Here is a 22,151-nt window from a genome sequence, read left to right on the forward strand (position 1 = left end):
AGAGACAATACAGAGACTCCAGTAGGTTGGATGGAATCCTTAGAAATTTGAAAGAACAAGGAGAGCAAATTTCAACTTGTGTACTCAAATTGTTCTCTTCACTGTCTGCTTTAGATATTTGGGGTAATGCTATTTTCAGATGCTCATTTCTTTCATCCTTCCTTCTATAAAAGCCTAAAAAGACATCATTAATGTTTCATTTTTCAGGTGCAAGACAAACTGAGGCCACACTGACCTTCAGATACAACAGAGACAAGAAGATTTTGACCAGTGATGTGCAAATTCCAAATTTTGATATTGACTTTGGTACCAACTTCAGAGTCAATGATGAATCTACTCTGGAAAGGAGGGCATATACCTTTATCTTAGACATCAGTAACAAGAAGATTCCTGAAGTTACTCTTACTGGTCGCATAAGGTAATCCCAAAACCCTGTAAGACATTCCGAATATTTTGAAATGAGGTAACTGAATATTTTATTAACAGTAGGGTTTTCAGGAGTACGTTCTTCTAGATCAGGGGTTGGCAAACTTCGGCACGCAGCCCATCAGGGTAATCCACTGGTGGACCATGAGACATTTTGTTTACATTGACCGTCTATAGGCATGCCCCCCCACCAGCTTCCAGTGGCCACAGTTTGCCGTTCCCAGCCAATGGGAGCTGCGGGAAGTAGCACAGGCCACAGGGACGTGCTGGCCACTACTTCCCAGAGCTCCCATTGGCTGGGAACGGCGAACTGCATCCACTGGGAGCTGCGGGGGGCCATGCCTGAAGATGGTCAACGTAAAAAATGTCTCGCAGCCCACCAGTGGATTACCCTGATGGGCCGCATGCTGACGGTTGCCAACCCCTGTTCTAGATACACAGAGATTGTCCATCATCTACATGCACCATGTAACTTCTCTCTCTCTCTTCGTTCAAATCCCTGTTTAAAACACACTTCTACCATAAAGCCATTCATCTATAATCCACCACAGATAAATAAAAAGAAAGTAAGTATAATCCAGCTTCAGAATGGATCCTTCACACTATATATGGCATATATAATTTTGGTTACAAATTCTTTGAGGTAATTCCCATATCTTCTGTTATACTGGTAGAGTGTCAAGTGTGCCATTGGCACTCCATACATAATAAGGATAAAAACATCAGAGAGCTATCTGTAAGAATCCCCACTCCTCATGATAAGAATATTTCCTGTAGCATCTATGGAAGAGTTTATAATTAATGGCAGTTTTCCCTTCATCCTAAAATTGTCACAGACCCACAGTGAAGTGAACTGCTCACCTTCTTTAATACCCTTCATTCTTCAACAGAATTCTCTTATCTTGATGCTGCCCCAGGGATGTTCCTCATGCAGAGCTGCCTGTCACACCAGTGGCATTAACAAAGTTCAAGTACCTTGATTCCCTTTCATTTACACCAATGTAAAATCAGGATTAAGTCTACTCAAGTCAGCAAAGTTACAGTGGCGTAAAAATCCTTAAGCTAGAGGAAGATCAGACTCAGTAGTAGACTCTTGCCCATAGCTGGCCAAATGCTTTAGTGTTTACTCAGTTGTTAGATAAAACTACTATTGATATCATTGGGAGTTTATCCTGAGTAAGGATTTTAGTATTTGGCCCATATATACCTGGACAGAAAGAGCTCCACAATAGTATTATAATAATTTTCCGTAATCAATGGGAATTCAGAGCTCTCAATAGCTCAAAGGTCAAGTTCCTAGGTCCAAATAAACTCATTCTTTGTACCACCCAGAATTCCTTTTTGCAGTTTTAAATGCTATAATTGCTCCTGGAAAAGTGCCAGCCATAGTATAGCCAAACAGGTGACATTCACATTTGCTACTATTTTGCTTTCACAGATATGATGGGAAGAAAGATGCAATGCTGGGAGGTGTCATTTCTATCCCTCGCCTACGGACTGAACTCAGAACTGAAGCATTGCTTCATCATTCACTGAACAGGGTTTCTCTTCAGATGGACTCATCTGCAACAACTTATGGGAACTCAATTTCAGAGAGAGTTGTTTTCAGATACGGTATGGACATTTATCATGACATAGAAACTTCACCCATATGTGAAAACCATATATGTAATCTCTTGTTACATCCGTTATCTAGTACTTCTCTATACACGGTGAGCCATACAAGAGTAACGTGATTTTGTTAATTTTTATCCTCCCCTCAACCCCGAATTCATGATTTTCAGATAATGAGAAGATTGAACTAGAGTGGAATTCAGGCACCAGCACGGCAGTGAAAAAGATGTCTGCCAACTTCCCTGTTGACTTTGCAGACTACCCGAAGGCTTTACAGAAGCATGCCAATGAGCTGCTGGACCGGAAAGTGGCCAATACAGATATGACAATCCGGCACATTGTCTCACAATTCATCATGGTAAGTGTGAATATTTATTCTAAAAATATTACAGCTTGATCATGCAACCCTGAAGAGCAGTCCAACACATTTTACTGGGACTGCTTGTGTGAATAGTCACTTGTGTGTGGAAGAGTTGCATTATCAGGTCTATCTGCTCCTCTCCAGAAAAGCACACAATCGTGTGCTTAACTTTAAACACATGGGTAGTCCCACTGGCTTAAAGCTAACACTTATTTCATACTACTCTGGAAAACACATCCACTGTGTCATTGCAGGCAACCCGTACCTGGCTGCAGAAGGCATCCAAGGATGTTCCCTATGCCCAAACTTTACAAGATAAGCTAAATGGACTGCAAGAACTGAACATTCAGACAATGGGGCTGCCTGATATTACTATTCCAGAAGAACTCTTCCTGAAAAGGTAAATGGAGAAATAAGAACAGTCACCACAGGGAACTGAAACTGGAAATTTGGTCATGTATTTTTTATTTAAAATATGATTGGACTTTGTTTTAGACAATAGCACATAATGACCATAACAAAGAATTGTAAGAGCAGAGATATATAATTATGTTTACTAAATGGCATATATAATTAATATGCAGGGGCCGAGCCTCAGCTAGTGACATTTGCCATAGCTCCACTGAAGCCAATTTACACCAGCTGATGATCTGGCCCATCACATATAAATATATCATGCACTCCATATCCCTTAGCAGAAAATGAATTGTTTTCCTTATGCTTTCTTTCACTGTGGTAATGTGAAGCTAATATTAGGCAAAAGCATCTTCATTGCTTTCAGTCTGTTCGTGGGCAGAATATGGGTTGGGAACCAAGTGATCTTTCTCCTATGGTCTTACCAGCTATGCCCATTATTATAACAGTGGGTAATTCTGCTGCCCTACACTACATTTTTGTTAACCATTTCAGATTCAGTGCCTCTGGTTTATTGGCCATTTCTTAAAAATCACAACTTTGTATTTGGGATTCCATGACTTTCAGATTGCTCCTTGGTGCCATTCACTTCCATTCAACAGCACACATTCTGCCTAGCTAATCTATCTGTCTTGAAGTTTGCACCATATTCACCCCTTTGGTATCTGACTGACATTTAGGACCATATCTTATATAATATATTTTCTGATACCCCAAAGGTTCTAATACATTTCCAATCTTGTGCTTCAGTAAAACTGTTTTGTAGACAGTCATATGTGCCAATGGACTTGGTCAATATTTTCTCCAATTCCGGAGTGGTCCTTATTGGTATGTAGAGAGCAACAACCTTAATCAAGTACAGCTGATAGAATAATTCATTACAAAATAATGCTTGTGAATATAGCCCTTTTTTACTGTTTGCAAATTATTTATGAATCTATCTTGATTTCAGGAAATGTATCTGTTATTTGTTAGTATTCACAGAACAGTTTATTCAAACAATTTCAGCCCATGTGTGTTAGAAACTTCACTTTGACTATTTGGTATTCATTATTTGTGCTGTGCAATGGAGCATTAAATTATGAGTATTAATATTCTGGTAGCACATAAAGATTCCAACCCTGGTTGTTCCAGCCACGGAGCACACATAAACTAGCAGACAGTCTCTGTCCCAAACATCATATAACCTGCAGCCAGGTTAGAGAAACAGATACAGACAAACAACAACAAAAAGAACTTGCCAAAAGTACTGATCTTATAAATTACAATGCAATTTCTTCTCATTTTTCTCTGTGCATAACAATATCCCCCACTACCACCAAACTTCCCTGTTTACAGCCGCCAGCCAGAGTTTTTCACAGTCACATGGTATTGTTTCTGATACCTGATTGGATGGCTGGAACTTTTAAAGAAAAACAATAACAGGTACTGAAAGATGAGTAATGAGTAGTGTGTAATGATCAACACACTTTCCAGTCTGAATTTTTGGACGAATAAATAATGTCTTCTAAAATTAATTAAATTTTGAGATATTCAAATAACCAGGAACTATCATAGAATATAATAATAATAATAATGAAGTCCTTGATGTAACACTCTACAAACATATCACTTTTATTCACATGAATATGAACAGATCCCTTTTTCTACTATTCCAGATACCATATTGCATAAGTGTGGCAATGACATCAGAGAGGAAGGGTTTCAAATCAAGAGACACCAATTGGAGCACTTAGGGCATTATTCTGGGAGTTAGGAAAGTGGAGTCTTTTTTATATAGAATGTGACCTTGGTCAAAAGACTTTTTCTGTCTTTGCCTCAGTTTCCTCATTTATAAAATGCATATTATACCTTCATCACTCTTCTCTGACACCCATTCCCATACCAATATCTCTGTTCATTAATGTTCATAAAGCAGACTAAGATCCTCAAATGGCAGATGCAAAGTATTAATTAGAGTAGAAAATGAGGAGCAAAATAAGAGTCTTGTGTTTAACTTCCTTGGAAAAACTCATTAGAGAAGCAACCAGCATGGTCTAGTCAATTTATCTTTGGGGGAAAAGATCTAGTCCCTGCTAGTGACATTTTGTGTGGGGTTGGCCCACTTAATCTCTCAATCTTCCTGTCTGTAAAATGGGGATAACACTTACATACCTATCTGCATTGAGGTTTAATTAGTGAATGTATGTGGAGTGCTGAGCTCAGACTAGATGATCATAATGGTTCTTTGTTCCCTTAAAATTAATGTATATATGAATTACCTCATTATCATTATTAATAATAACTACTTTTGTGTGTTTCATAGAGTTTTACATAGTGGGTAATTTTTGTGTTACAGTGATGGCCGGATCAAATATATTTGGAACAAGGACAATGTTATAATTAACATCCCATTGCCATTTGGCGGAAGATCATCGCATGACATAAGGCTGCCAAAGACCGTAAAAACACCTCAGTTGGTAATGGCATCAATTGGAATAAATGTGCCATCTCAGGAGTACCGACTTCCACTATTTACTGTTCCAGAGTCCTACCAACTCCGTGTGCCTTTACTGGGCAAGTTAGAGGTTTCTACAAATGTATATAGCAATTATTACAACTGGTCTGCATCTTATACAGTGGCTAACACCACAGATAATGTTTCCAGTATGAGAACTAGTTATCTGATGAAAGCTGATTCTGTTTTCGACCTACTTTCATACAATGTGCAAGGTAAGAATTTTTGTTAATAGTATTATACTTTTAAATCTACTTTTAAAATATCTATATTTTATATGTACTATGAAAAGTGCATTCGTTTTCAAACTGTTTATTTAAAAAAAGTTTGTGTAAACTCAAATCTTTTCTTCTTTTTAAAATATGTAATATGAAATTTATTTAATTAGGTGCTAAAAATAAATCCAGATAGTTTAATAAAAATTTCAGATCCAAATTTTCCAAGGGGCCCCAACCCAGCCTCTGAAGCCCTGATCCTGAAAATACTTAAGCATATGAATAGTCCCATTAAGCTCAGTAGGAATCCTAAGTGCTTGCAGAATCAGGGCCTATGTTAGTATTTGCAATTATTTGTGCATGCAGTTCAGTTAGCTAAATCACAAACACTTTTATGTGCACAAACAGTTTTCCATGCAAATAGGCAGGTGCAGTTGTATTGCTGTTATTATTGTTAATTATTGTATACAGCACCATAGTGTGTATGTGTGCCTATATGTATATATACAAAAACATATATGTATGTCAACAAAGACCTTGCCCTGAAGAAATCACAGCCCAAGGATCTGATCTTGAAAGGAGCTAGGTTCCACAAATTCCTATTGAATTAACTCAAACTCCTATTTGAGAGGTCAATGTGTGCTCTAGACCGTTAGCTACTCTAAGGATTAGGTCATGAAACTGGGATTTTCAAAGGGAGCTCGGCACCTAAATCTAAATTTCAATGGGAGTTAGCTGCCTAACACCTTTAGGCTTTTTTGAAAATCCCAGCATGAAGCATAATAAAGTTGAAGACAATGAAACAGATGTGTCATGAACACTGATTTGGATGATTTGTTTGGCACATAGTTTGTTCATTTCAAGTTTAAACAATGGTATGGCCTATTTCATCTTATAGATTTATATGTAATATCACAATGAGAGTTAATTTAAAGGCTGTTTTTGAAAATTTAGCCCCAGATATCAAACATCCAGTAGTATAGAAATGTTTAGTATTTACTTTACCAAAACAGTGTTTGCTTTTTGAACAAAATAATATGCAATTCTGAAAGCTTAATGATATCATACATAGTATATCATTTTGTCTTGTAAGTAAATGTAAGATATTTATTATACCTTTATATCTTCTGTCTTCCCCCTTCCCAATCTCCTATTCCAGGTTCTGGAGAAGCATTTTATGATCAGAATACATTTGATTGCACATATGAAAGTTCCCTACAGCACAGACTCCTAGATTCAAATTTTAAATATATCAGGACAAACAAATATGAACCTACTCTCACTGTAAAACAGACCATCTCACTTGCGGCATCTAGCACTCTGGGCGCTCAGCTCTCCTTTTCTACAGATACGGATTTCAGCCAGAAAAATAATTTGAATATCAACAAAGTACAAATGGAAGGGGCGCTAAGAGTTGCTTCAGCCTTTGCTAAAGGAATTTACAGTCTCTCAAGCACCTATAACAAAAACAGCCATGAGTTAACTGGGAAATCCAATCTGACGTTTGACTCGTCTTACCTTCACGCTACCAACCAGATAACTGGCAAGCGAACTGGTGATGTACTGTCAGTCACTTCAGTCTCTAATATTCAGAGTGGTATGATAACAAACACAGCTTCACTGAAGTATGAAAAGAGCCAGCTGAATGTGAAGTCGGAAACAAATGGAAGATACCAAAACCTTGCGGGTCTCAACAAGTTTGAATTAATTTTGGCAAAGCAGATGGCTTCAGTTCGCTCTGAATACCAAGCAACTTACAAAGAAAACCGGTATTACACCCTTCTTTCAGGTTCCCTTAATTCCCAGGGTCTTGAACTAAATTGTGATGTTACTGTGAATGATCAAAGAAACCGAGCAGCACATAAGTCTACATTAAGGATTAACCAGGATGGTTTGGCCAGCAGCGCAACCACAAACCTGCAGTTTAATCCACTAATGTTGCAGAAAGAAATGAATGCTAGAATTGATGCTTCTGGAGGCACCTTGGCAGTTACTGCTAAGGGACGCTATGGTAAACACAATGCACAATTCAGTGTAGATGGAAGAATGGCCCTAATAGAAATAGCACTAGGAAGTGTATATCAGAGCACAATTCTGGGCGTGGACAGCAAAAACGTCTTAAACTTTAGAGTTAATAGAGAAGGGCTCAAGTTTTCAAATAACTTGGTAGGATCATACAAGGAAATGAATCTTGAGCACGTGAATGAGCTGAACATTCCTGGCTTATCCTTAACATTTACTTCAAAATTAGACAATACCATCAGCCCTGACAAGTCCCACAAGCATTATTTTGACCTACAACTGCAGCCCTATTCACTCACAGCTAAATTGAACAATGACTTAAAATACAATGAAACTGGTATAACCAACAAAGCACAGTTACGACTGGAGCCACTGAAGCTGACGCTGACTGGTAATGTGAGGGGGGCCTACGGAACAGATGAAGTGAAGCATACATACACCATCACTTATGCTGATCTGGCTGCAAATATTAAAACAGACACAGCTGCAAAAATTCAAGGCACAGCACTCATCCACAAAATTAACCTGGATGTTGCAGGGCTTGCTTCTTCCATTACTATCAATACAAACTGTGATGCAAAATCCCTGCATTTCACCAATGTAGTACGTTCTGCTATGGCCCCATTTACTGTCACTGCTGATGTACACACCACTGGTGATGGGAGACTATTTGCTATGGGAGAACATACAGGACAACTATACAGCAAATTCCTGTTTAAGGCAGAGCCCCTGGCTTTCACTTTCTCCCATGATTACAAAGGATCTACCAGCCACAGCCTAACTACTGGAAAAAAATACACTACATTACTTGATAATAAAATCCATATGCTTTTAACTCCATCAGAGCAGTCAAGTGCCTGGAAATTGAAGAGTCAAGTGAACAATAACGTATACACACAGAACCTCGGTGCTTACAATGATGCCGAAAAAACTGGTGTGGAACTTAGAGGACAAGCTTTAGCAGATCTCACTATAATGGACTCACCAATTCAAATACCATTAATGCCTGAACCAATTAATTTAATTGATGTTTTAAGTCTGAGGGATGCCGTGGAACAGCCTCAAGAATTCAGCATCTCTGGCTCTGTGAAATATGATAAGAACAAGGACGAGCATGTTATCAACCTGCCATTCCTAGAATACCTGCCCGCTTACTTTGAACAAATCAGGGGTGCGATTCTATCCAAACTGCAGTCTATACAAAGGTACTTAAAAAGCATAAATATAGATCATTATATGAGAAAATACAGGGCAACTATGGATAAGCTCCCACGGCAGGTTAATGACTACATGAACAAATTAGATTTCAAAAGCAAGGTTAACGGCATGAAAGAGAAATTGGTTGCTTTCACAAAGGACTATAGAATAACAGCTGATGACCTCCAGAGTGCACTGGAAAATGCCAGAATCAATTTGCAGGAAGCACTGTCTCAGCTGCAAATTTACCTGATACAAATTGAGCAACATATCAGAGATAATTATGATCAGTATGACATTAGAACAGCTATTGAAAAACTGATTGACCAAATAGTTGAAAAAATTAAAGTTCTGGATCAACAATATAAAATCAGTGCAACGATGATTAACACTATTCAAGACTTACAGTCCATTATTTCTCAGTATGACCCAAGCAAAATAGAAAGCAGTGCAAAAGCCTGGATTCAAAATATGGATGCTGAGTACAAAATCATAGCTCAGGTACAAGGAAAGCTAGAACAGCTCAAGAGTCAGATTCACAAGATTGATGCCAAACATATTGCAGAAAATTTGAAACAACAGGTACAGTCTGTTGACATTAAAAAGCTTTTAGAAAAAATCAGGAGTTCATTACCAGTTCAAAAAATGAATGAAATTATTGAACAAATTAAAGATATTCTCCTAAATTTGATGGAGGATTATGAAGTTGCTGAGAAGATCAGTGCTTTCCGAGGCAAAATGCATGACATGATCATGAAGTATGAGATTGACAAGCAGGCTCAGTTTCTAATGGACAGGATGATACAATTGTCTGACCAATATAAAGTGAAAGAAACTGTCCAAAAGCTAACTGTTTCCCTGAAAAAAATTGACATAAGATCATTCTTTGATAAAATTGTTAGTATTATTGATGATGCTGTCAAGCAAGTACAAGCATTTGATTATCAAAAATTGATGGATGAAGTCAACAAGTTCCTTGACATGGTTATAAACCAGCTAAAGTATTTTGACTATAATCAGTTTGTAGATCAAACAAACAACAAAATCCGGGAAATTACCCAGAAAATCAATGATGAACTCAGAAACCTAGAACTCCCACAGAAAGCAGAAGCATTAAAACAGTATATGAAGGATGTCAATGCTGCGGTTTCAAAATTCATAGAACAATTAGGAGACACCAAGCTTACAGCAGTCGTTGATTGGTTCAGGGACCTCCTAAGTTCAACAGCGTTTGCTGATCTGAAAGTCAAGCTAAATGAAAACCTGGAAGATCTACGAGACAGGATTTATCAAATGGACATTCCAAAAGAATGCCAGAGATATCTTCAGAAGGCAAGCCAGTTCTACAATACCATTGTTGCATATATTTCTGACCAATGGAACATTGCTTCTAAGAAGATTGCTCTTTTAGCTGAGCAGTATGATGTAAAAAACTGGGCTGAAAAAGTGAATGTGTTTGTTGAAACAGGTTTCAATGTTCCTGAAATCAGAACCAGCATAGTCAACATACCTGCCTTTGAAGTCAGTCTCCGAGCTCTCCGGGAAGCGACATTTCAAACACCAGATTTCATAGTTCCATTAACTGACCTGCATATCCCCTCTTATCAGATCCACATAAAGAAACTTAAAGACATACAAATTCCAGTCAGGTTTACTACCCCAGAATTTACTATTCTAAATACCTATAAGGTTCCTTCCTATACAATTGACCTGAATGAAATCAAACTGAGGATTGTGAAAACAATAGACCAAATGATGTCCAGTGAATTTCAGTTGCCAGTACCTGACATGTATTTTAGAGAACTAAAGATGAAAGATATGCTTTTTTCTGACATTTCTTTCCCAGAAATGTATATACCTGAGCCACAAATACCTGAATTCTTGATCCCTAAACTCAATCTAAATGAGTTCCAGATTCCTAACATTCAGATACCAGCATACCAGCTGCCACGTATTCCACACACAGTCACTGTCCCTACATTCGGCAAACTGTCTGGTACTTTCAGAATAGCTTCTCCATTCTTCACACTGTCCACTCTTGCTGACATTCAGAACACTACAGCTTCCGTAAACAGCCCAGAATTTGTAGCCACTGTTTCAGCTCAAGCAACATCCAGATTAGATTTCCTTGCTTTCACTGTGAACGCAGATGCACGCCTCTCAGCCCCTGAGATGCAGCAACTGATCCTTAAAGAAACCATGAAGGTCACCCATAAACTCCTTAAAGTTGATCACAACAGTGAAGTGATATTTTCAAGGACTTCTGTACAGGGGAAAGCTGAAACTACTACAAGCTTACGTACTACAAAGAATTTGATGGAAGTACACAACAATTTAGTAGTCCAGCTACATAGGAAAATTTTGATGCAGAGCAAGACAACATATTCTCACAGACTGAACATTCCGCAAGCTGATCTCTCCAGCCAGGCTGATCTGATGAATGACATGATAACAGAGGTAGAAGCAGGACACATATCATTTACTTCCAGTGGTAAAGGAAACTGGAAATGGGCTTTTCCTGATTTCTCCGATGAAGGCACCCATGACTCCCGTGCCACTTTTACGATTGAGGGTCCCTTTATTGCATTTGCTGCTGAAAACAGGATAAATGATAAATACTTGAAAATCAACCAGAAAGTGAATTATGAATGTGGTCTCCTAAATTATGCAACACTTCAGCTTCAGTCTGAAGTTGAGTCACAACATGTGGGTCGTAGCAATTTAAGTGTACAAGGCACAGGGCAGCTTGCAACGATGAAAGTAGAAATAAAAGGAAAGCATGAGGCTAAGCTCAATGGGAGAGTTGCTGGAACCATAAATAATAATATTGCCTTTTTGGTGCAGCCCTTTGAAGTTAGCATATCAACAAACAATGATGGGAATGTGAAAGTTAGTTTTCCATTGAAGGTGACTGGAAAAATTGAATTTCTGAATAATTATGGTCTGGTGCTCAGTTCCTCTGTTCAGCAAGTCCAATGGCAAGCTAATGGCAGGTTCAATCAGTACAAATATTCCCACAGCATGTCTGCTGGGAACACTGAAGACAAGATTGAAGCTCGTGTGGAAATGAATGGTGAAGCCAACCTGGACTTCCTAAATATTCCTCTATCAATTCCTGAATTTCACATTCCTTATGTTGGAATCAAAACTTCTCAGGTGATGAAAGGGTATTCACTTTGGGAACAGACAGGCCTGAAGGATTTATTGAAGACTACAAAGCAATCATTTGATTTAAATCTGAATGCCCAATATAAGAAGAACAAAGACATGCACTCACTCCCTCTTCCCTTAAAAGCAGTGCATGAAGCAATTAATCAGTACGTCATCTTCTTCAATAGACATTTTGAGAAAGGAAGGGACAATGCATTAGATTTTCTCACCAGTTCATATAACAAAGCCAAGATAGAGTTTGACAAATATAAAGTAGAAACTTCAGTCAACAAACTACCACGGATTTTCAGGATTCCTGGATATACCATTCCTATTGTGAACATCGAGGTGTCTCCCTTTACAGCAGAGCTGCCAGCATTTGGTTATGTGATCCCCAAAGAAATAAGCACAACAGGCTTCACCATCCCACTTATTGGGTTTTCAGTACCGTCTTACACATTAGTCCTACCGTCGCTGGAGATGCCAGTCCTTCATGTCCCCAAAGATCTGCGCACACTTAAGCTTCCTAAATTCACAGTGCACAGCCCATCAAACCATATCTTGATTCCTGCCTTGGGAAACATTACCTATGACTTTTCATTTAAATCCAGTGTGATTACCTTGAATACAAATGTTGGGCTTTTCAACCAGTCCGATGTTGTTGCTCGCTTCAGTTCCTCGTCTTCTTCTGTCATTGATGCACTGCAGTTTAATTTAGATGCTACAACAAGCCTGACGAGGAAAAGGGGTTTGAAACTGGCCACAGCATTGTCCCTGAGTAATAATAAATTTGTGGAAGGAAAGCATGACAGCACTGTTAGCCTCACAAAGAGGAACATGGAAGCTTCCGTGACAACAAATGCAAAGATCAGCATGCCAGTTTTTAAAATAAATTTCAAGCAAGAGCTTACAGGAAACACTAAGTCCAAGCCTACTGTTTCCTCAGCAATGAATTTAAATTATGATTTTGATACTCTTAGATATGGTGCCAGTGCTAAAGGTGCAGTTGATCACAAACTTACTCTAGAAAGTCTTACATCTTACATTTCTGTAGAAACAGCAACAAAAGGAAATATCAATGGAATGTTATACACCCTAAATCCATTTTCTGGGATGCTAAGCCATGAGGCAAATACCTACCTGAACTCTAATGGAGCTCGCTCCTCAGTCAAGCTGGAGGCTAATTCTAAAGCAGATGGAATCTGGAATGTGGAAATGACAGAAAAAGTGGCTGTTGAAGCATCTACACATCGTGTTTATGCAGTCTGGGAGCACAATGGGGAAAACTATGCACAGTGTACCCCTCTTCTGAAAACTAGAGGGACTCAGAGCTGCAGAGTAAACTTAGAACTGGTTCCTTGGAGTATGTCAGCATCTCTTCAGCTACAGGCTACTCAACCAAATTCCTTCCTGGACATAGCTTCAGTTAATCAGGAAGTCTTAATGAACATCAACACTGAAAACCAGAAACTTGGCTGGAAGGGTGAAGGCCAAATTCAGTCATTATCTCTCAGTCATGATATGCAGTTATCAAATGAAAAATCAAAGGCACAATTTGACATTTCTGGGTCTTTGGAAGGACAGGTCAGTTTCCTCAGGAACATTGTGTTTCCAGTTTATGAAAAGAGTTTATGGGATATCTTGAAACTGGACCTCACTACAAGTGCTAACAAGAAGCAGTACTTAAATACTTCTGCATCCATAGTTTATACAAAAAGTGAAGACGGTTACTTTTTCCCTATATATGTGAACAGACTGGCTGACGGCTTCACAATCACTGTTCCTGAGATGCAACTAGAAGCTCCAAATCCAGTTCTCACAACTCCAGAATTTCAAGTTCCTTTCACAACCCTGCAAGTTCCATCATATACCATTGACTTGAGAAATATAAAAGTTCCACACATGCTAAGCATAATGCCTTTTGACATCAATTTACCCTCTCTGCCAAGAATGAGATTCCCCAAAGTAGATGTAGGAAACAAGTACATTACACTGGAAGAATATAAAATCCCTTACTTTGAGATGACAGTACCTCAGTACCAAATAACTCTATCTCAGTTCACTCTTCCAAAAAGCATTTCCCTTGGTAATATGTATGTGGATCTGAGTGAAGTGGCTAATAAGATTGCAGACTTTGACTTGCCAACAATTACAATTCCTGAGCAGAAAATAGAGATCCCACCTTTCAAAATGTCTTTGCCTGCTGGAATTTATTTCCCTGCATTCGGTGCTTTGACTGGATCTTTCAGAGTTGCTTCACCATTGTATAATGTCACCTGGAAAACAGACCTGAAAAACAACACGGACTCTTTTAGATATTCCATTGATTCTACCTCCAGTTCAACACTACAGTTCCTGGAATATGACCTGGAAGGTAAGATGAACTTTGGAATTTCATACTCCAAAATTTGAGTTGAAAATGTTAACATTATTTTTTTCCAAATATTATTTTGTGTTTGAAGTGCAGTTGTACTGTGAAAGAGGGATATAAAAGAGGATCCCTTTTCCTTCTCTGTGTTCAGTTTAGTGACAATATAACTTTATATCTTCTCACTCCTGTTAGCTCTGCTTAGTCAGTACAGCTAAAAGAAAGAGAGCTAGTTTCTATTCCTTCTTGCACATCATCAACCCATTTATTTTTAGTAAGTCTCAATTAAAGGTTCAATCTTTTACACCTGTACAAATCAACCAAAAGCTCAGAGGGTTGCACAGGTTTAACTAAGGGCATAATTTGTTCTGTAGCAATCTTTTCATTGACTTGAAAGGGCTCTGGATTAGTGAGGCTCTATCACTGGTAGTAATGCAGAATCCAGCTTGACTGATCCCAAGCTCAGTTTGTAAGGCTGGCCGTTAAAAAAATACCCATCTTTTTGCTTGGAAACTGAGCACATTTGATTTAAAAATTATTGAAACACACACTCGGAATGCCACAAAAACATTTTTAGAGCCACTTTTCTGAGCGCTACCAAACTTCAAAGTTATAGTAAAAACATGAGGTAAATTTAACATGACATGCTGTAGAAGAGAAAACTCAATTTATATTCTGTATCAAGGGCAAAAAGCAAAGCAAAAGGGCCTTTTATATCCAAATTACAATAAAAGACATGAAGAAGGAATTATAAACTTCCCAATTTTTATTTCCCTATTTTTCCCTACTTTTCTAGCTACAGTACATATCTTGCATTTTAAAATGTCTGGGACAAAACAGATACATGCATATCCTTTTGTATTTTGTATTGTGGGCATCTAACTTCTTACCACACAGTGGTGTGTGACTGTGGAACCACAGTTATGTATCCAGCTGAAATACAGGATACCATGTGATGTGGTTTCTGCAGTGATTCCAGAAATTCAGACAATGCGAAATCTCTCTTTTGCAGCTGTAGCAACTAACAGATATGAAGGTGGTGTGTTTGTGACAAAGGCAACAGGCAGCTTTTCACATCGTGACATGAGTGTGGAGTACAAGGAAGATCTGACCATGCAAGGATTTAGGTAAAGATTTGTTCATGGTGACATGGTTTCCTACAAAGCGCTTTGTGGTAATTATAAAGAATAAGTGTCCTCCCTTTGCTCCCTGGGCTACCCCTCACCACTCCACTCCCATTAGATAACTGGGAATCTGGAAAACACTCTTTTTGCATCTGACTGTTCTGAATAGCCTGCCATTTCACATAGCTGGTGAGATGTAACTAAGGTTTTCCTATAATCAGAGATCCTGCTTTTCAGCACAGCCTCCACTGAGGCTCTGTTTCTGTGAGCACAAGTCATTGGAAACCTAATTTTTCACCCACAATTATTTATGTTCAGAATTACAGTGACCTGGGTGTTCAACTACCTGATTTCATCTGCTTAGTAACAGTGACCGCAAGTAACAATAACTGTGGGCACAAAATTTTTACCTACACTTATTTGTGCCTGCAGTACACAGATGGAAAAAGAAGTAGACTAGTTGTAAAAATCTGACTTTATAAGCCGTAAGAATCAGCTAACAACATTAAGGGCCTATTTTGCAGTCCTAATTCAAGCAAAACTCCTGACCAACCTCAGTATGGAGTTTTTCCTGAGAAAACAGTGTAGGATATGACCCTGAATTTGCATATGTGTTAGTCAGAGTCCCAAGATAAAATGTTGATAGTAAAACTCTTAGTTTTCTTTTGCTTGCTTTGGCTTTGTTTATACTTGTATTAATCACGAGAGATACTGTAAGAAAACATACTGCAATATGTATTTCTTTAGGAGCTGCCCTGTAACTTAGCATTCACTTGTTTCTTAAACACTGTTTGTTCTTGGTTATATCAGAGTCTTGGCCCAGACTGTATCACTAAATATCAGCAGCCCAACTTTTACCGATGTTCAGATGCGTTATTGGGGAGATAGCCACAGGATCTCCTCATCAGTATCTTCACCTTCTGCGGGCACCCTGGGTTTTCGTGTTGAGATGGACACAGATATTCTCCGGGGGAAAATTTACTACCAAACTCAACAGGTAGGCAAGGCTTGAAATGAAGCAAAAAGACACAATGGGGCTTGGGATTTTACCTTTTAAAGTGACTGTAATGCTTACTAAAGGAGTTAGGATGATAGTTTTGAAAACTGACCTCTGTCCAAGAAAAGATACCATAAACCCTGCAATGTGAGCTTCCTTTACTCCATCCAATCTCATCAATATGACTTAACCCCAGTCTGGAAGTAATATCTCTGTAAACACTTTTAGAGGTAAGAAAATCGTTCAAGCGCCCTACCTATTTAGCCTTGGCAGAGCCTTGAGATCACAAATATGCATCCATTAGGCAGTGGACAGAGGGCATCAGACTAATTGGGTATAAACCACTGTACAACCATCAGATTATTTCATGAACTAACTGAGGATTGAGTCGGTACAGCAGGTATGGTGCATATGTTGCTCTATAATGCACTGCACTACTTCCTCTTTGTCCTTCAAATCACTGCAAAGCAATTTCCAATGCATTGAAGGTGTGGGAATGTGAAGGGATGTTGATTTGTTCTTCATTGACATCTCTTGTTATGTGATTTTTCTTCTGTTGGGGAAAATGGATTGCATAACTGGTCATATGTAAGATCGGTGTTCATAAAATTGAGGTTCTGCTGCACTTGTAATTACTGTAGAAATGCCCAAACTAGAAACAGCAACCTAGAAGTGATGGTAATGAGATACTGAGCCTAAGTTCTAGCTCCCTGTCAAGGATCTTGTGTGGAATCGTTAACACATCTCAGGTATATTGTGAGGCACAGAGCTAAAAGCCACTTATTGGGTTTGGCAATAAAAAATGCCATTCCTGAAAGTCTAGCACAATAACTTCAAAATTAGAGACTTAATATTCCAGGATTGTGATATGTTAATTTAGATATCACATAAAACTCACAATTTAACTTGTGTAAAATTGAAATCAGGGAAAGGCATTTACTTTCTTAGGGTCTGATTTAGCAACCCTTAATCATACTGAGTAACATTTATGCTAGTAGTATTGTTGATTTAAAGCACTGGAGGATCACAAACTTGTAATGCTTTTGTAGTAGGATAGTGGATCTCTTTCAATTCATCATGTAAAATAATTAAATAGAATCTTAACACTAGTATGACATGCTTAGTGAATGAGCAGAACTGACACCTTTCCAAGTAATTCTTGCATCTTGCTTTGATACAATTAACAGGTAATACAAAGGAATCAGAAAGATGTTATAAAAAATAATAAGACCAAATTCTGACCTGATTTACTTTCTTATTCCACTATTTTTAGGTGTAAGGACAGAATTTAATCCAATACAGCATTTAAAGACATGCAGACACATGATAGACAAAACTGAGTTTATATTAAAATGAATTGAATGCAAGATAAGAAAATGCCTATCTAAAATCTCTCTATAATTTAGGGTCATGTTTTTAGAACAGAAGTAGCATGTAATAATATTTTATTTGTTTGAATTGGAATCTATTTTTTCACTTATACCATTTTGGATTTTCAGCCTGCCTCTCAGAATGAAATTGACATATTAAAAAGTGAGATATCATTCAAGAAACCTGACCTGATTCAGATCAAAACTAACTGGAACGATGCTGCTGCTACAGACATGCTGAGCAGTCTAAAAGAAAAGGTACCTACAATGACGGAGGCTCTCTATAACGGTATTAACAAGTACCACCATGAGCATACAGGGATGGGAATCAGTGCTGCCACCCTAAAGCTGAAGAACATCATGCAAAACAAGGCTGAAAGAGCATACCAATTAGCCACAGGAAAAATAGATGAAATGGATCTTCACCTCAGAAGAGCTGCCTACCAGGCCACTGGGAAATACCAAGAGATGACAGTCAAAGCTAAACAGTTATATCAAGAAGCAGCAGATCAAGCAGACCAGATTGACTACCAGCAAATAAGAGCAAAGATTTTTGATGCTACAATGGAGGTAATAAGGGAATACCACAAGAGGATAAAGCACCTGATTGACTCAACCATCGAATTCCTGAAGATCACAAAATTCCGGGTCCCTGGACTGGCTGAGAAGTACACTGGTGAAGAACTCTATGTAATGGCTACAGAGGAGGCAGCAAAAGCTACTGATCTATGCATTTCAAAAATGCAGGAGTATTTCAACGTTTTGATTGTATTTGTCAATGAGACGGAAGTTAAAGTTCCTGCATCTGACAGAATTCTCAAAGGCAGTGAAGTGCTTGATCAAATTAAAGAAATGCTAAAACATTTGCAGAACAAAGCCAGACAGATATTTGCTACTCTTCAGGAGGCTGACTTTGCAGAAAAGCTTAGGCAACTGAAACAATTAGTGCAGCAAGTTTTCCAAAACGTAGAAGAAATTATTAGAAACTTACAATCAAAAAACTTTGAAGAGATTAAAGTTCAAGCACAACAGATGTACAGTGATACCATCAACTCAGACTATGCAGAAAAATTGAGATCCTTAACAGAGAATATTAAAACACAGCTTTCTCTGTTAAAAGACTGTAGCCAGAAGACATTTCAAGAGATTTCAGAGAAGCTACATCAGATTCTTCTATATGTAAAAGCACTGCGGGAAGAATATTTTGATCCAAGTTTAGTTGGGTGGTCAGTCAAATACTATGAAGTGGAAGACAAGGTGCTAGATTGGTTAAAGAATCTAATGGATGCTCTAGTGGACTGGCATGCCAAATACATTGGAGATACTGCTGACTTGGTTTCACGTCTGACTGATCAAGTACGAGAATTTGGGGAAAACCATGGCCAGAGGTATTATGATCTGGTTACTGATGCTGATGGAAAAGGAAAACAGAAAGTCACTGAGCTCTCTTCTGCTGCTCAGGAAAAGATCCGATATTGGTCTGAAACTGCCAAAAGGAGTTCTGCTGAATATAACAAACTAGTCAAAGTGAAAATACAAGATGCCTATGACCAACTCAGCGAAGCCTATGAAAGGCTAATTAGTGCGACACAAAAATTAATTGATCTGACTATAGAAAAGTACTCTACGTTCCTCCAGTACATCACAGAACTTCTCCATCATCTTGAGAAAATGACAACTGATAGCATAAGGCCATACATAGCTGTTCGTCAAGGAGAGCTTAGAATAGATGTGCCTAAACCATTTGACTGGCAATCAGTTTATCAAATGCCCCCAAAATTGAGGAGGCACTCAGAAAAAAATTGGAAATAACACGCATGTTGATCCAGAAAGGCATGGACCAAGACTCCAAGACATGGATAGAATTGCAAACATTTATTGACCAGCAGCTTGCTGATGAGCAACTGAATACTCAGCAGATTATGGAAAATATACAGCAGCACATAAAAGCCTGAATGGACATGTAGAAGAGAAAAAATCACAAGTTTGTGTCACACTGTATTTAAAAGATGACAGCAATCAACATACTGGAACTTTGGGAAGATACTGTCTGAGTTTGTACTTGTAAATGAAACTGAATAATCTACAGCAGGTTATTTTAATGTGCTTCAAAAGCCAATAAATGAATTCTTTATTATATTTTGGTGTTATTCATTATAACCAGTTTTACTTGGGCCATGAGCCTGATCCATTAGGAACAATGGAAGCCTTTACATTGACTTCACTGTGTGTTGGACCAAGTCAATACTATACAGTAAATTTTGTAAATAGTCTCGAAAGCTAGGGTTTCAGATAAAGGTCAGATTTGTGAGCCTGTTAAAGAACAACTTGGAAATTCAAATGCAATTATTTCAAAGTATAGAAATTAACCACAAAATTACCCCCATAGTTATCTCTGGAAAAAAAAGAAAAGGAGATGAATATGTGCACTGCAAACAAACCAAAGAAGAAAGTAAATAAATTCTGGGATTAAAATCAAGAAGGAAAAATTCCTCCCATTGTAAAAAAAAAAAAAAGTCAGATAGTTTCCTCAACTAAATTATAAAAATTAATAAATATATAATGCTTTGTTAAAAACAAATAATAAACAAAACGTGTATCTAGCAGTATTATTTAGAAAAACAGACCATAAATTTCAGGAAAAAATAAATTATTGTTCTGGGCTAATGTAGTGACCCAGAAATTTAGGGATTTTTCTGATTTTTTTTGTACTGAAAAATTTTAGGTTTTTCATCACATTGTGTGACTATTTTATTATTCACAAGTTTTACTGCCAGCATTGATCACCAAAGGAGTCAGAGGGAGTTTTACTATTGTCTCCCATGGCCTTTGGGTCAGGTGTCATATGAAAGAAACACCAAAATATGAAATTTCAACTCAAATGCTGGAGTCTTCACTCAAAAATATTTCCATCTCTGAGAGAAGGTGTGGACATATTTTTTTTCAGGTTTATATACAACTGTTAGAATGCTCTGTAGATACTCCTTGCAAAAAGGCCCAGAAAAAACTGAAATAATGGGCTTTTTACTCTTTGTTGCCTCTTTCAAAATAAACTCTTTTAAAATGTCACTAGAAATTTTGTGAGTATATTTATTTTGGTGTAGTTAGTTCACCCCGCGTTTTTTTTCTATGTTTATTCACGGGAAAGGGGTGCTTTTATATGAGGCTTTGTGTAGCACACGTTTCTCATGTGCCTCTACACCACCATGATCAGGATGCTTTTGGAGGCAGGGTTCATTCCATGGTGTAATTGTGAGCTATGCCATTATCAGATACTATTAATAATTATACCATTAATAATGGGAATCAGATGGGCAAGACTAACCCAGAGAAACAAAGAGTCAGCCACATCCAGTCGAGTGCATACATCCATCCAGTCGTGAGGAGGGAAGACTTACCCTTGGAAAGTAAAACTACAACAGTTGAACCATCCAGTGTTCCCAGGGATCTCAGTCATGACAAGTAATGCAGTAATGCTCAGCAAAAGAGCTGGGCTGTGAACTGTAAAAGGAGTTCTTGCTTCGAATAGGACTAACCTAGGATCCGGATACCTTCCCACCTCCCTCGCTTCCTGAGAGTTGGGAAGATTAATAGATTCATAGATATTTAGGTCAGAAGGGACCATTATGATCATCTAGTCTGACCTCCTGCACAATGCAGGCCACAGAATTTCACCCAGAACATTGCTGTAAAAAGCCCTTTTCACGACATCTACTGAGTGCCTGAGTGCTAGCAGACTTTTGATTCAGTCTCATGACCCTGGCTGCAAGAAGCCCTTCCACATTCATTTATAAGGAATATCAAGCCTGTGGGTCACTGGATCTTTATTTTACCAGAGATTATCTAACCCGTCACACCGACCCCCAAAATGTATGAACCTAACCAGATTTTCCAAACACATCCTGAAACTTGCCACCCTCATAGCAAAGATCTACAAGACAAAGGGCAATAGAAAGACACCATCAACATCCTGGGGAGGATTTGTATCTTTTTTCTTTTAGTTTTCTTTCCTCTTTCTTCCTCATGCCTATTTATTTCTGCCTATCATCTATAGCTCTTGGGAGGGATAACAATTCTACACAAGGCCTAATATGTCAGGGATGGGTAAACTGAATAATATATTTGCCAACTAACATAAATACTGGTGTATTTGGCAAGACAAAAGTTTTCTAAGAGCAAACACAATAGTTTACACACCCAACAGTGCTGAAAGGTTAGAAGGTGATTTCCAAGTCTCATAACAGCATTGCAGCCAATGGATTAAAATTCTCAATTATGAAATCTCTGTGGTAGCCATTTTGCAGTCATTCTATGGTTGGTTTAGGGAGTGTCTGGTAGCAACATGCTGCTTTCAGAGAAGAGCTCTCACTATAAATAGCATCAGATTTCCACACCA

The 22,151-nt window shown here is 38.2% G+C and overlaps 1 protein-coding gene across 1 annotated transcript in view; it reads left to right on the forward strand.

Moving 5' to 3' along the window:
- APOB (apolipoprotein B) overlaps positions 1 to 20,824 on the forward strand; it is a 48,452-nt gene extending 27,628 nt beyond the window's left edge. The window contains 10 exon segments of the mRNA XM_037893988.2: positions 208 to 418; positions 1,865 to 2,040; positions 2,211 to 2,398; positions 2,656 to 2,801; positions 5,154 to 5,527; positions 6,687 to 14,270; positions 15,277 to 15,391; positions 16,199 to 16,385; positions 17,885 to 19,525; positions 19,528 to 20,824. Coding sequence (XP_037749916.2) covers positions 208 to 418; positions 1,865 to 2,040; positions 2,211 to 2,398; positions 2,656 to 2,801; positions 5,154 to 5,527; positions 6,687 to 14,270; positions 15,277 to 15,391; positions 16,199 to 16,385; positions 17,885 to 19,525; positions 19,528 to 19,710 — 10,805 coding nt within the window. The 3' untranslated portion in view covers positions 19,711 to 20,824.
- The last annotated feature ends 1,327 nt before the right edge of the window (positions 20,825 to 22,151 follow it).

Source organism: Chelonia mydas, chromosome 3, assembly GCF_015237465.2.
Source record: "Chelonia mydas isolate rCheMyd1 chromosome 3, rCheMyd1.pri.v2, whole genome shotgun sequence".
NCBI lineage: Eukaryota > Metazoa > Chordata > Testudines > Cheloniidae > Chelonia > Chelonia mydas.